The sequence below is a fragment of the Salvelinus namaycush genome, chromosome 32 (genome assembly GCF_016432855.1).
Source record: "Salvelinus namaycush isolate Seneca chromosome 32, SaNama_1.0, whole genome shotgun sequence".
In the NCBI taxonomy this organism is placed as follows: Eukaryota; Metazoa; Chordata; class Actinopteri; order Salmoniformes; family Salmonidae; genus Salvelinus; species Salvelinus namaycush.
In genome coordinates, this window is record NC_052338.1 from 6,849,912 (window position 1) to 6,864,016 (window position 14,105).

Genomic DNA, 14,105 nt, shown 5'->3' on the forward strand with positions numbered 1-14,105 from the left:
TACAACATACCCAAGACAACTCAAAGCTGATATACAACATACCCAAGACAACTCAAAGCTGATATACAACATACCCAAGACAACTCAAAGCTGTAATCGCCACCAAAGGTGCTTCTACAAAGTATTGACTCGGGTGTGAATACCTATTTAAATGAGCTCTTTCTGTATTTGATCATCAATAAATTAGCAAACATTTCTAAAAACAGGTTTTCACTTAGTCATTGTGGGGTATTGTGTGTGGATGGGTGAGACTTTTTTTTTTATTGAATCAATTTTGAATTCAGGCTGTAACAACAAAATGTGGAATAAGTCAAGGGCTATGAATACTGAAGGCACTGGATCACTATACAGAACAATGCTCTTGACTCGTTGGTTTACATCTCAGTAAAGTGATTCAATGGTCTGAAGTTTCCTATCTGTACAATGACCATATAAGACACTGGAACTCTGAATACTTGAACTCCTCTGTCAGCCTAAACACGTTCTGTTCTCTATCTCAACTCACACACACATGCACATACATACATGCTCACACACACACACACACGCTCAGTCACAACACACAAGCCTTCACACCCTCGCACACAATGACCTTTGCTAAAACTAGCTCCTCCTTTGGATCAGCCACACTCCAGGCTGAATAGATTGGCTGTGTTACAATACTCATAAATGGCTTCCTTTCATTGTCTCCTTTCCTTATTTGTCCACTAACGTAATTGTAAAGGATGATGTAATTGTAAAAGTGATGAGTCCAACAAACCCAAACAAATGCTTTCAAAAGAGGAAAGGCTGTTGAAGAGTATTGAGACACCCTTATTGTTTTTGTGTATTATATTTTTCAAAACTGCTTCATTTTTGGAACATTCTTCTATTGAACAGAATAAAGGCCTCCATCTTTCATCTGAGTGTCGATTAAATATTTATACTTTTTATATATGAAATACAGTTTATACTAAATTCCTCACACATCTTCTCACCTTTTCGCTGACGTCTCCAAACTCTCTGTCCGTGTCTCGGGCCTGCTGCTCCAGCCTCTGTCCTCCCTCTCCGCCCCCCCCTGCTGTGTGGGGTGCGTCCTGCACCAGCCCCTGGGCCAGATCCCTCAGGTAGGCCACCTGTGGCTGCAGCGAGTGCAGCGTCTCCTGCTGGCTCCTCAGCCGCTCCAGGCTCTTGTTGCTGCACGCCTGTGGGCCCAGCGCCTCCTGCACCTCGATCTGATGCCGCGCCGCCTCCAGCCTCCTCTCCACCGTCTGCCGCCCGTCCTCAAACTCCTTAAGTCGACCCGCTAACTCTTCCAGCTGGGAAACACAGTTCTGGAGTTTTTCTGCCAGCCCGTCGACTCTACGGTTGAGTTGGGCTTTTTCGTCACGTATGTCTTCTTCTCCGACGCGGCAGTGTTCCAGGAGTTGGTCGGCTGCGGTGTTTAAATCATCCAGGAGTGGGCGATGGTGCTCCAGGTCTAACCCCAGCTGCCTGGCCTTCTGCAAGGCCTCGTCCAGGGCCGCAGGGTCGAGGGAGGGCTGGATGTCAGCTTCCCGCTTCTCGCACTCTGTCACCCAGGGCTTGAGCTTGGCGTGGTGCTGCTGGTAACTCTCGGCCTTGGTCAGAGCGGTTTTCAGCCGGATCTGGCGTTCCACGATGCACTGATTAAGCTCATCCCAGTCCTGGCGTAGGGTGGCGAGCCGGGACTGTAAGGCTGATCGTTCTTCGCCGCCGGCGGGTAGCTTGGCGAGCAGGGAGGACCCCTCGGCCTGGATGAGCTCGTAGGGGCCACGTTGGCTGGCCACCCCACGATGAAGCTCGTCTTGCTGGGCAAACAGGGTCCGGATAGCCTCGGGCTGGCAGGGGAGGGAGTCGGCGGTAGAGTCTCTTTGACCACCCTGGTTGTCCAGCCAGCTCCGCAGCTCCTCGAACATCTGCTGGAACTGCTGGGTGCTTGAGAGAGCGGCTTGGAGCTGGGATAGACCGTCAGCTGAGGGAGAGGACAGAGGATTTGAACGCTATCCATTTACAGATGTTTTGATGAAGAACATTTAACCAGATGGACTAGCTACCTGAGAGGTTATAGCGCTGGATTCAAAACCTTGACAACTAGCCACAAAGAGACCAAAACCCCCAGAATATAGCCTCCACCACATACAAATACTACTGAAGCCAACAGAGATTCATACAAACAGAATTAAGACGAAAGCCATAGACAAGACAGAAGACTCACTGGCCCTCTCCTCCAGGCTCCTCAGCGGGCTGCTCACGCTCTCCAGCCTCTTCTTCAGCTCGTCTCTCAGGTAAGGTTCAACCACGATGGCGCTCAGCTCGCCGCACAGCTTCTCCGCCTCGCCCAGCTCATCCCTCCTCTGCTCCAGCTCAGAGCGGATCTCGCCTGTCTCCTGCAGGCGCTGTTTCAGGGCCTCGGGCTGGGCACTGAGCGAAGCCTGGCCGTCCAGCCGCTCGCCTAGCGCCCCCACGCTAACCGAAAGGTCCTTCAGCAGGGCCTGGTATCGCTCGCTGGTGCCCTGGGCCTGGTCGATGTGCTCCGAGCGCCGGGACAGACGTTGAGTGAGGTCGTCCCACTGCTGAGAGATGGAGCCCAGCTCGGATCGGACCTCCGCTAGGTCCTTGGCATCCTGCGGGGAGGAGTCGCCACCAGACGGGGAAAGGATGCCCTCGGCCGCCTGGGTGAGTTGGTCGAACTGGGGCCGGCGGGTCTCAAACTCACGCAGCATGAACTGTGGAGGACGGAGGGAAGGGAAAGAGGAGGAGTCAGAACATTCTTTCAATCAGGAATAATCTCTACATTTTGGCTAGTACAGCTTATCACTAATTAATAAGAACGCTGTTGGTAATCGTTTATGCCGATTCAAGAACAGAATTGGCAAGTTGTGGACAATCTATTGTGATATTCTTTTTCATTATTTTTCATGTGTTCAACATAGAGGACCTGAACTATGTACCTGTACTTGTTGTTTCTGGGTGTTCAGCATGTTGGGGTCGATGCTCAGGGGTCCCAGCACACTCATCATCAGCTCCTTCTCTCTGAGCCATGGACCCAACTGACTGGCTGCTGTGGCAAAGCTGCCCAGCCTATCAGCACAGGTCTCCAGTTCCGTCTGTCTCTGTACTGCCGTCTCATTGGCCTTTTCCCAGCGGGAGTCTAAGTAAATAGGAAGTGAACGTTGGAGTGAAAAACCATAGCAACTATTACTTATATTCAAAAATGACTAACAAAATAGTGGAGAACCATAACAGTGAAACTGATGGGTTCCATGAGTGACTCAGCCCGACTGAATAAACAATTTGATTATAGACCCAGTTATTATTTTGACTGGCTTATGTCCACAAACTATTTTCTTATTCTGCCTCTGTACGCTTTCCTCATGACTCATACACTGGGTATCCAGCAGAGAGAGTGAGTCTTGGATCCACATGGCTTTGAAATAAGGCCCTGTGTGAAATGTGTGGAGAAAGGAACACGGCAGAGCTCCTATCTTCAAAACCACAGGGCTATAAATCAGGTCAGGGTAAAGACATCAAGTATTTGAAGGTGATTTTAATAGCTTTGACAAGGAGTCATCCCATTCATTCGCTACATTAAAAATAAAATACTTTGCTGAGGCAAATCTCAAATAACTACGACATTAGCCGGTCTTTATTATCCTCTGAAATGTACAGAACCATATGTTCATCTACCATTCAAAATGGCTGGCTCTATTAATTATTTGATTCAGGGCAAAGTCTTAGGTAGATGGCCATGCAAATTATACAGGCCTACTGGTTCCTTATGTTAGAAAGTGTCCCTTACCCCACAACTATTCAAAATGGCCGACCCTCATCCATCCCAGTAGCACTCACCGATCTCCTTCATTTGTTGTCTCCAGGTGTCTGCCTCTGGGGAGTCTGGGTTGTCTGCTATCAGCTTCTCCAGGGTGCTCTTCAGCTCCTTCACCTTCCCAGAATGCTCTGCCAGCTCAGACAGTAAGGCCTAAAGTATAGAGAAAGAAGAGCATATCAGTATGTTGGCTACAAAAAGACAAGGATAAGCATTTAGAATGGAAGCAATAGAGTGTAAAATGTTTATGTCAGCTAGGGGGTGATAAATGATTTTCCAATGTAGCATTGTTGACCAACTAGCAGAGACATAATACACCCCAATATTGACTGTGGTTTGACCCGAGTCCAGACACTCACCTTGTTCTCCTGGGCCTGGGCGCGTACCAACTCCGGTTTGGAGGGGGAGGTGGTGGTCTGGCCCAGGTGCAGGCTGTTCTCCCGGTCTCCCAGCCAGCGGCTGAGCTCCTCGGTACCCTGGCTGGCCTTCTGTCTGAGCTCCAGAGAAGCCTCCTGGTGCCCCCGTCTGTTCTTCAGTTCCCCTCCCAGCTCCTCGTAACGACCGTTCACTTCCGCCACCGCCACCTGCATCTCTGTCAGGTCTGAGAGAAAGAAGGACGACAATCTATCAAAACAAACCCAATCACATTTAATTGGTATGGTGTTTTGGTGATTGGTATGGAGTCACTCGGTGATATGTTGTGTGGTCCTCCCACTACCACTCAGGAAACCATGCAGTTTATTAGACTACAGATGAAATAAGTGATGAACTTCACAGGGTGGTGAAAGTGAACGTGATGGAGCTTGATACTCCTTTCCAATAAATAACGAGGGTCTTATTCTGGTGACATGATGCATATTGTTTTTATGCAGATTTTTGAATATTTCGCATAAAAACCTGGTCGCCAGCTGGATGGAAACCTAGCTACTGAAGGACTTTGGTGGACGTTATTATCCCGAGCAACCGAATATTAGTGACAACAAACATTTGTAATGGTGTTAGACACTGCAGTAGCACACATCCTGTAAGAAGCTCACAGACAGAAGACAGACAGAAAATGGATACACGGTAAGCATTTTTGGGAGCGAGCGAGCAGATTGTACGCCAAGCAGTGACGTCCACAGTAGTAAGCGCTGGAGAGCATCTCGTACGAGGAAGGAGGCCAGAGACGATTGGTTTGGATAAGGGAGTGAGGGTGAGCTCACCTTTGCATGTGTGAATGCCATTAACCCTGCTGGGGCTATCTGCACCATTGATCTGGGGAACACCTGGGAGAGAGACACACACACTACACTCAGACAACTACACACATTGCAACAAACACTAACACACATTCGCGTACAGACCAACACAAACACTGATAAGCATATAACACGATCAGTCTCTGGGTTGCCACACGCTGTACACACAGACAGTTTTGCATGGACATGTTTTGCACTTAAAAGATAGCATTTCCTCACGCACACACTGATAGCACGCTGATAGCATAGACTTCAACACGCACAATACACACCTCACAGACAGAGCGTGGATGAACTTGGACATGCAGGCAGCAGGGGACGCACACAGGCAGTTTTTTCCCCATTCCTCTTACCTGTCTTGGCCTGGGGGGCTGTGATGTTGATGATGAGGGTCTCCAGTTCTGATCCAGTCTTGTTCAGCTCCTGAACCCGAACCCCCTGGGCCTCCCAGTCACTCAGTAAGTCCTTAGTAGAAAAAAATGTCAGAAAGTTATTAATGGCCGTATATAATTCCTCAATGAATATTCACATGGACATGTCGTTCTGAATCACTATCATGCTTTGGAACGTATTTATCACTACGGAATCTAGCAATACCTTAGAATGAGTGAAATATGTTTCAGTGATTGATTGAGGATTCTGTTTGCTGCATGAGTGTGATTAAACCAGGTACTAATTTAAAAAAAAGGACACACACACACCTTGAGCTGCTGCACTCTCCTCTGCAGGGCCTCTGTGCTGAGGTTGGGCTCTTTGGGAGGCAGCTGCTCCTGTGTTGTGCGGAGCCACCTGAGGAGGGAGCCAGAGAGAGAGCGGAAATGGCCCAACCGCTGCTCACAACTCTGGGTGGCGTTGTACCTGGAGCGGGAAGGAGAAGGATAGAGACAAGTGAAGATGAGGGGATGGCGAGAGAAACAAGATTGGGGAAAAAAAAGAAAGAGGGACAGAAATAGAGGGGGGGTAGACGTTGAGAAAGCGTATGAAAAACAAAAGAGGGATGAAGAGAGGAGTAAGAGATGGAAAGAGGGAGAGATCATTTGAATTCAATCCCACTATCATGTCCATATAAAACACACAACCATCACATTAAAATCACATGCTCCATGACACAAAAAGAGAGAGTTACGCAGTCAAGGATAAACCAGTATCTCGACCGTATTCGCCCAAGGCTATAGTCTCCTTGGCCTTGACCCCTGCTTTGTACCTGTTCTGCCCCAATCGCAGCTGCTTTCAAAACAGTGCACTGACTGCGGTGCACACAGACAAAACAATCATGATATAACAGTCTGGGTCATTGAAAGTGTTTTATTTATGTTTTGTTCACAGTCTGTAAGTGAGAGCCTCTTCTGTATGTCTGATAAATGGACACGGAACTGTGCCCACCAAGGCTTATTTTAGTAACCGCTGACCACATTCACTCCTGCGCCATCAGCTAACACTGTCCACCCCCCACACCATTGTTGGCAACCCACAGCGTTAAGAGACAGGCCTAATCCCTCACTATATATTGTTAGGTTCTTATTTCTCAGAGTAAATGACTCACGGACACGATAGAAGCTTTAACCAAGTTGAATCATTCCCCAAAGGTTCTGTACAGCTGAAATCAGACCGCTAAACATCTCAGACATCACAGTTTATATGCATCCTCCTTAAGACACTCCTCCTTACAGTTTATGGCTCCACAGGAAAGAAGGTAACCAGATACCAACCCTGATGACTCCCTTAAGGGGAACTGACCTCACCCCTCACCTCCTGACCTCAACCCCTTCTTCACCTAATCCACAGATATCCATCTGTCTTTCCTATATCAACACGTCGCTCTCCTCTCCTCCAACAAACACATTCCAAAGCCTTCTGGCTTTTTACAAACTCTCTCTATTCAAGGCTTTGCCTCTATCATTTATTTAATATCTCAATGTTCAAAGTTTAGCCGATTCCAACAATGTATAAGCCGCTATATGGGCGCTTTTGCGATCTTTTGCTAGACGAATGGACAGTCCAATGGTATTTATAAGAGGCCTGATGTAGAAATAGAAACACTAGAAGGGGCATTGCCAGTCATTCTATTTCTATGAGGCCCAACTCCCTTGTGGCATGTCACAAGTGTGGCTAGGCTAACCAGGGCGACATGGCAACTGGTAACTGCCATACAGGAAGTGTCTTTTTTTGTTGTCATTTAGCAGACACTCTTACAGGAGCAATTAGGGTTAAGTGCCTTGCTCAAGGGCAGACAGCTGTTCCACCTAGTCGACTATGGGATTCGAACCAGCAACCTTGGTTAAATGCCCAATGCTCTTAACCGCTAAGCTGCCTGCCACACCAGTGGATGAATTTGTATGGCATTAGCGTGAAGAGAAATGCCATGAGTGTCACATTTCAGACTGTAATGGTGGCAGCAATGTGACAGTGTGTTGTCTTATTGTGCTGTACCCATCTCCCCCTAGTGGGATTGGTGCTGCACTACAAGCATACGTGCACCTAGAGAGCCTTTAAATCGATTTCGACAAGTGGGTCTTTGCTTTGTGTATTCTAGGGCAGGGCTTACCTACAGTGAACTACAAAGCTTATACACAGGGCTTTGCTTTGGTGTTGTATTGGATTTGGCTCAGCGTTTTTCTGAGGCAGTGCTGCCTACCTTTCAGTGATGTTGGATTCCAGTCGGGCGAACTCATCGGACACCTCTCTGACTTTGTCCAGTAGGGTCTGTGTGCTGGTCAGGGCCTTGGCTTGGCTGAGGTCTGTCCCCAGCTGGCAGAATGACTTCAGTTGACCTGCCTCCTGCTCCTGCTCCGCTCTCACCTCCTGTAGTAGTAACGTAGACACAGATGTGTTATCTGAAGGTAGCCTACCCTCCCCGAAATCCCTCTGCCTTCTTCCACTTCTCTGTTCAAAGATATCTATGGTTCTTTACTATTATTTATCATCACCATCCTCTCACCTCAATAGCCTGTAACACTGATATATACAGGTCTGCACCTCTATCCTCCTACCACCTCTCTGTTTACATTCATATCTATGGTTCTGGAATACTTTAAGGGACCACAATGGAAATAATATATATATTTTTAAGTCAATTAATTATGTACTGTGTCTTCTTTTTTTTTTAAACTGTCAAATCAAATCAAGCAATCAATCTTTACCATCCCACCCATCTTACCTCAATGGTCTGTCTGTAGTCCTCCACACTGCGGTCAGGCTGTCCTGCGGGGCTCAGAGCTCTCAGCCTGGTCTGAGTAAAACCCTGCAAGTCCGTATTCAGTCTCTCATAGTTCTCCAGCTTGGGCAGGAGCCCCCGGAGCTCAGCCTCCCTCTCGGCCTGCTTGGCCTGTGCCGCGGCGTAGTGCCGGGTCAGGCTCTCTAGTGACCCCTGGAGCCCGGAGGCCGTGGAGGCGTCAGAGCTCTGGAGCAGTTTGGAGACAGAGTCGCAGGTGGCCTCCACACTGCCCTGTCTGGATAACAGCTCCTGGCGTAGTTTCTGGAACAGAGGGGAAGTGGGTTAAAAGAAGTTCATGTAACACAACTGCAAAGTGGAAGTGTGTATTCTTTTTTTTAGATAATAGTCTATGTAAGTATGGTAAAAAAAAAATATATATATATCTGAAACAGGATTATAGCAGCTGCAGGCTTTTCCATGTTCCATTGTGGACCTGTATTTCTACTATGGTACCTGATTCTGTGTGAGGGCATCCTGGACAGCCTGTGCGGTGGGTTGGACGGGCCCGGGGGTCAGCAGTAGGCCATCCAGCCAGGCTAGCAGGCCCTTCAGCCCCTCTTGGACACTGACCGACTGGGCTACGGACGTCTGGAGCTGCTCAGCCCGCTCGGACACGGACTCAGACAGCGAGCTGAACCTCTTCTCCAGACCATCTGGCTCAGAGAGAGGAAGGATGAGAGAATTCCAGGGTGATTACTTTTCTCCATCACGATATAGACTCATGTGTTTAGGTGGATGGATTTAAAAGACATCAACAGAGATGGGGGTGTTTAGTAAGACAAGAAGATACACGGCATGATCTATGAGGATGTGGAGGGATGAATAAGATATAACACTATAGCAGGTTATGGACGGCAGAGCAATAGATATACAGTACCGTTCAAAAGTTTGGGGTCACTTAGAAATGTCCTTGTTTTCCATGAAAACATACATGAAATGAGTTGCAAACTGAATAGGAGATATAGTCAAGACGTTGACAAGGTTTTAAATAATGATTTTTAATTTGAAATAATAATTGTGTCCTTCAAACTTTGCTTTCGTCAAAGAATCCTCCATTTGCAGCAACTACCGCCTTGCAGACCTTTTGCATTCTAGTTAATCTGAAGAGATTTCACCCCATGCTTCCTGAAGCACCTCCCACAAGTTGGATTGGCTTGATAGGCACTTCTTACGTACCATACGGTCAAGCTGCTCCCACAACAGCTCAATATGGTTGAGATCTGGTGACTGTGCTGGCCACTCCATTATAGACAGAATACCAGCTGACTGCTTCTTCGCTAAATAGTTATTGCATGGTTTGGAGCTGTGCTTTGGGTCATTGTCCTGTTGTAGGATGGAAATTGGCTCCAGTTAAGTGCCGTCCACAGGGTATGGCATGGCGTTGCAAAATGGAGTGATAGCCTTCCTTCTTCAAAATCCCTTTTACCATGTTCAAATCTCCCACTTTACCACCACCAAAGCACATCCAGACCATCACATTGCCTCCACCATGCTTGACAGATGGCGTCAAGCACTCCTCCAGCATCTTTTCATTTTTTCTGCGTCTCACGAATGTTCTTCTTTGTGATCGGAACACCTCAAACTTAGATTCGTCTGTCCATAACACTTTTTACCAATCTTCCTCTGTCCAGTGTCTGTGTTCTTTTGCCCATCTTAATCTTTTCTTTTCATTGGCTTTTTCTTTGCAATTCTGCCTAGAAGGCCAGCATCCCGGAATCGCCTCTTCAATGTTGACATTGAGACTGGTGTTTTGTGCGTACTATTTAATGAAGCTGCCAGGTGAGGACTTGTGAGGCGTCTGTTTCTCAAACTAGACACTCTAATGTACTTGTCCTCTTGCTCAGTTGTGCACTGGGGCATCCCACTCCTCTTTCTATTCTGGTTAGAGACAGTTTGCTCTGTTCTGTGAAGGGAGTAGTACACAGCGTTGTACGAGATCTTCAGTTTCTTGGCAATTTCTCGCATGGAATAGACATCATTTCTCAGAACAAGAAATAGACTGACGAGTTTCAGAAGAAAGTTATTTGTTTTTGGTCATTTTGAGCCTGTAATCGAAACCACAAATGCTAATGCCCCAGATACTCAACTAGTCTAAAGAGGCCAGTTTAATTGCTTCTTTAATCAGCATAACAGTTTTCAGCTGTGCTAACATAATTGCAAAAGGGTTTTCTAATGATTTAAAATGATAAACTTGGATTAGCTAACACAACTTGTCATTGGAACACAGGAGTGATGGTTGCTGATAATGGGACTCTATACGCTTATGTAGATATTCCATAAAAAAAGCAGTTTCCAGCTACAATAGTAATTTACAACATTAACAATGTCTACACTGTATTTCTGATACATTTGATGTTATTTTGATGGACCAAAAATGTGCTTTTCTTTCAAAAACAAGGACATTTCTAAGTGACCCCAAACTTTTGAACGGTGGTGTAGTTGTGAGCTTGTGTACCTGCAGTGCTGATGATCTCGGCAGCTCTGAGAGTGGGGGACTCCTGTGTGTTAGCCAGCTCTCTGCCTGCCCTCCTCACCTTCTCCAACTGGACTGACCGCTCCGCCAGCTCATCCTGTAACAGCTGACCAGAACACATGGAGAAGAAAAAGAACAGAAAAGGGGAAAAAGGAGGAGAAATGTTGAGGTGCAGGGAATGGAAAACAGAGTTCTACCCTCTCTTCGCAAAGATTGAGACGCTGATAATGTCGCCTCGTTCAGTCACATGTATATACTGTATAAAATCATTCCCCACCTATTTCTATGCTCTCTCTCACCTGTACGGCCCGCAGTGTGTTCTGTAGTGTCTGTGTGTCGGTCTCTCCGCTGGGTCCGGCTATACTCTGGTTCTGCTCCTGGGCGCTGAGCCAGGTGTGGAGCGACACAGCCTCGTCCTGGTACTGCTGGTAGCGTTCCAACAGACCCGACAGACGCCCGCCCAGATCTGACGACTGGAGAAGGAAGACGGACGGGGGGGGGGGGGGGGGGGGGGGGGGTAAGCATAGATCAACAAAAGATGAACAGGACACCATCTCTACTATGAACATAGAGCAATGTTGAATATCTCTACACACAGCCTCAATTATGGTTATTGCTATAATATGAATTATTAGATATTGTAGCTATATGAAAATAATGTAAAATAATGAATAAGGCTTATATTTCATAGGGACCTTAACTGAATATAGTGAGTCTCAACACAATCCCTGCCATTTTGGATATGCTCCTAGTATGTATTGGTACACCAAGCCCAGTGGTAATGAAGACTACAATCCCCTACTCTTTATGAGACCCACCTTGGTGTGCAGCGCGGTGTAGCGGTGGTTGGCGTCCTGTAGCTTGTCAGTGACCAGCTGCCTGGTCTCCTCCAGGGCTGGGTCAGACCCTCCTACCTTCTCCAGAGCCCCCTGGAAGGAGTCCAGCACCTTCTGACCCGAGATGGACACGAAGCGCAGGTCTGCCTTGTGGCAGATCACATCCTCCGCCAGCTGGAAGACAACAGTTTCCAGATCAGTTCGATACAGTCAAGAATGTGTTCAGTTCCAAAGTTTGAAACGGTAAACTTAGTGTCTTTAGTATCATGACTGTGTGTATACAGCTGACAGAAGGAGTGAATATTGCTACCAACTGCCAATATAAACCCTGATCTATTGTTACAGTAAGCCTATATTCTTGCATCTTGCTCATGTAAACCATATTTCTATGGCTATGCAATGTAGCTTTCTCTCTAACTCACACTAGTCTAGGAAAATCAAAAAACAACATGTACCTTCTTGTGCTCTTCCAGTCTCCCCTTCAGGCCCTGCGCGTCCGTCTCTCCTTCCCCCAGGGAACACAGCTCCCCCTCACTCTGTTCCAGCCAGGTCCCCAGGCCTCCGTTCTCCTGGAGGAACTTGGCCAGCTCGTCCTTAAGGGCCTCCGAGCGCCTCAGCCTCTCCTGGCAGGACCGCAGCTTCTCCTGGTGTTGGGTCTGGAGCTGGTCTAGCTGGTCCCGCAGACGCCGTTTCTCCTCGGCTGGCACGGCCGAGTCGGGCTGGTCCAGGAGGGAGCGAGCGTTCTGGGACACCTGCATCAGCTGTGCCTGCTGGGCCTGGAGCTGCTGGAGCTCCGCCTGTAGAGGGGTCAAAGATCAAAGATCATAATGGGTCAGAGAGAGCCAAAGGTAGGGTTCATCTCACATAGTTTGGAAAGGAGATGAGAGGAAGCCACCTTAAGACTATTGGGATACAAGTTGACTGTCATCCAATAACCTCTGCCAAGCACCTAAAAAGGCGGTTTTAGAACCCTTTTCTGAAGCATTACGTTTCATAGTGCATTTAATTGTATACCACAACATGAACAAACGTTCCTTTTGTAAATAAACAGCAAGGAGAATGTCTGACCTGGAGCATGTCGCTGTGTGATTGTAGTCTTCCCTCTGGCGAGGAGGGGTGGTCAGTAACAGTCATGCCAGTTCTTCTTTTCCCAGGCTGGTTCAGGGAGGAGAGCTCCTCTAGCAGCGAGTCGATCTGACACCGCGTCTCCTGCAGCTCCTCTACTGCCTTCGCCTATAGGGGAAGAAATTAGAGGGGAAACATGATCAAACAGCACAGATCGGGGTGAGCGTATATTTCTACCAATGAAAGTGCAGTCAGGGAAAGATAGGCCCTTCACCATAACTGACACAGAAAAGTAAAGAGCTTTTCCTCTGGGTTAATTGCCACACTGTAGCCATTTCCATAGTAATTTTTCAGTACTCAAAACAGTATCCATAAAGATACACATCTTGGACCTTGGTTCCTTATAGATGAGAATAATAAAATCTACGTGCTGTGTTCGACAGCAGCGCTCCTACTTTACGCTTACCCTCTGTGTGTTCTGTTGGACGGTGGTGCTGATGGCTGTGTCCAGCTGGGCCAGGGAGGAGTAGGCCGTGTCCGTCAGGGCACTGTACTGCTCCTTCATACGGGAGAGTGCCCCCTGGAGGTTGGCCCTGTCCTCTGGACTCAGGCTGTCACCGTGCTCCGCCAGGAACTCCTCCACCGAGCGGATGGTCTCCGCCACGCCCTCGCCTCTGGTCTGCAGGTCCTTCTGTACTTCCTGGGGGAGAGAGAGGGTCAGATATAGAGTTTACAGGTAGTGTGGCATAGTTCCCTGGAGCAGGCTGTACAAAATTGCATGTGAAGAGAAAGGAGAATACATGCACAGTGTTAAGACGCTCCGACAGATTGAATGCAGTCTCGCTCCTGTAACTGTGGGTCCTCGAAGAGACCTAGCGAGGTCAAAACCTGGCTACATTAGAAGTCTGGGAGCAACTAAACAACACAGGAGTTATCTCCTTTCATGAGACATGGATGTGAAAAAAATGGAGCGTTTCTCACCTTCAGCTCGCTCCGTTTCTGCTGCAGCACATTCACGTCACCCGACTCTGCTCCCGCTCTTTGATTGGCCAGCACGCTAGCAGCTCCGGCCAACCACATTGTAAGGCCTTCCAATTTTTGTGAGCACTCTGCTTTCTGCTGCTGCACCACCTGGAGAGCCACGGATGACGGTAGAAAGAGAAAAATGTAAGCAAAAAAAAAAGTGTGAGAAAAGTAATATTGCCCGTTGTGCTAATGAACAGTGGTCAGTCCACAACGTTGAATCAGACCCCTATCGTCGTTTTCCACTCAGTTGAGCAGGAGCACACAAAAAGCAGATCTTTTTGCACTTCTCTTCAACACCCATTCACACTTCCATTAAGTGCACGCTTGCCTGTTTCTAAACCCTTTGAATGTGATTTGTGCACCCTTCGCCAGACGTTGAGCATGATGTGTCCAGAATTCACACAGCCAGACAGACAGATCGACA

General features: G+C 47.8%; 1 protein-coding gene across 1 annotated transcript in view; it reads right to left on the reverse strand.

Moving 5' to 3' along the window:
• Positions 1–14,105, reverse strand: part of LOC120026773 (microtubule-actin cross-linking factor 1-like) — a 144,532-nt gene that overhangs the window by 69,965 nt on the left and 60,462 nt on the right. Inside the window, exons 41-58 of the mRNA XM_038971490.1 lie at positions 13,637–13,786; positions 13,122–13,355; positions 12,659–12,823; positions 12,046–12,387; positions 11,573–11,764; positions 11,054–11,227; positions 10,737–10,860; positions 8,735–8,934; positions 8,225–8,542; positions 7,703–7,869; positions 5,769–5,925; positions 5,364–5,532; positions 5,032–5,070; positions 4,186–4,427; positions 3,850–3,979; positions 2,952–3,151; positions 2,216–2,726; positions 978–1,972 (exon numbers count right to left, since the gene is read on the reverse strand). Coding sequence (XP_038827418.1) covers positions 978–1,972; positions 2,216–2,726; positions 2,952–3,151; positions 3,850–3,979; positions 4,186–4,427; positions 5,032–5,070; positions 5,364–5,532; positions 5,769–5,925; positions 7,703–7,869; positions 8,225–8,542; positions 8,735–8,934; positions 10,737–10,860; positions 11,054–11,227; positions 11,573–11,764; positions 12,046–12,387; positions 12,659–12,823; positions 13,122–13,355; positions 13,637–13,786 — 4,509 coding nt within the window. The remainder of the gene's footprint in view (positions 1–977; positions 1,973–2,215; positions 2,727–2,951; positions 3,152–3,849; positions 3,980–4,185; positions 4,428–5,031; positions 5,071–5,363; positions 5,533–5,768; positions 5,926–7,702; positions 7,870–8,224; positions 8,543–8,734; positions 8,935–10,736; positions 10,861–11,053; positions 11,228–11,572; positions 11,765–12,045; positions 12,388–12,658; positions 12,824–13,121; positions 13,356–13,636; positions 13,787–14,105) is intronic.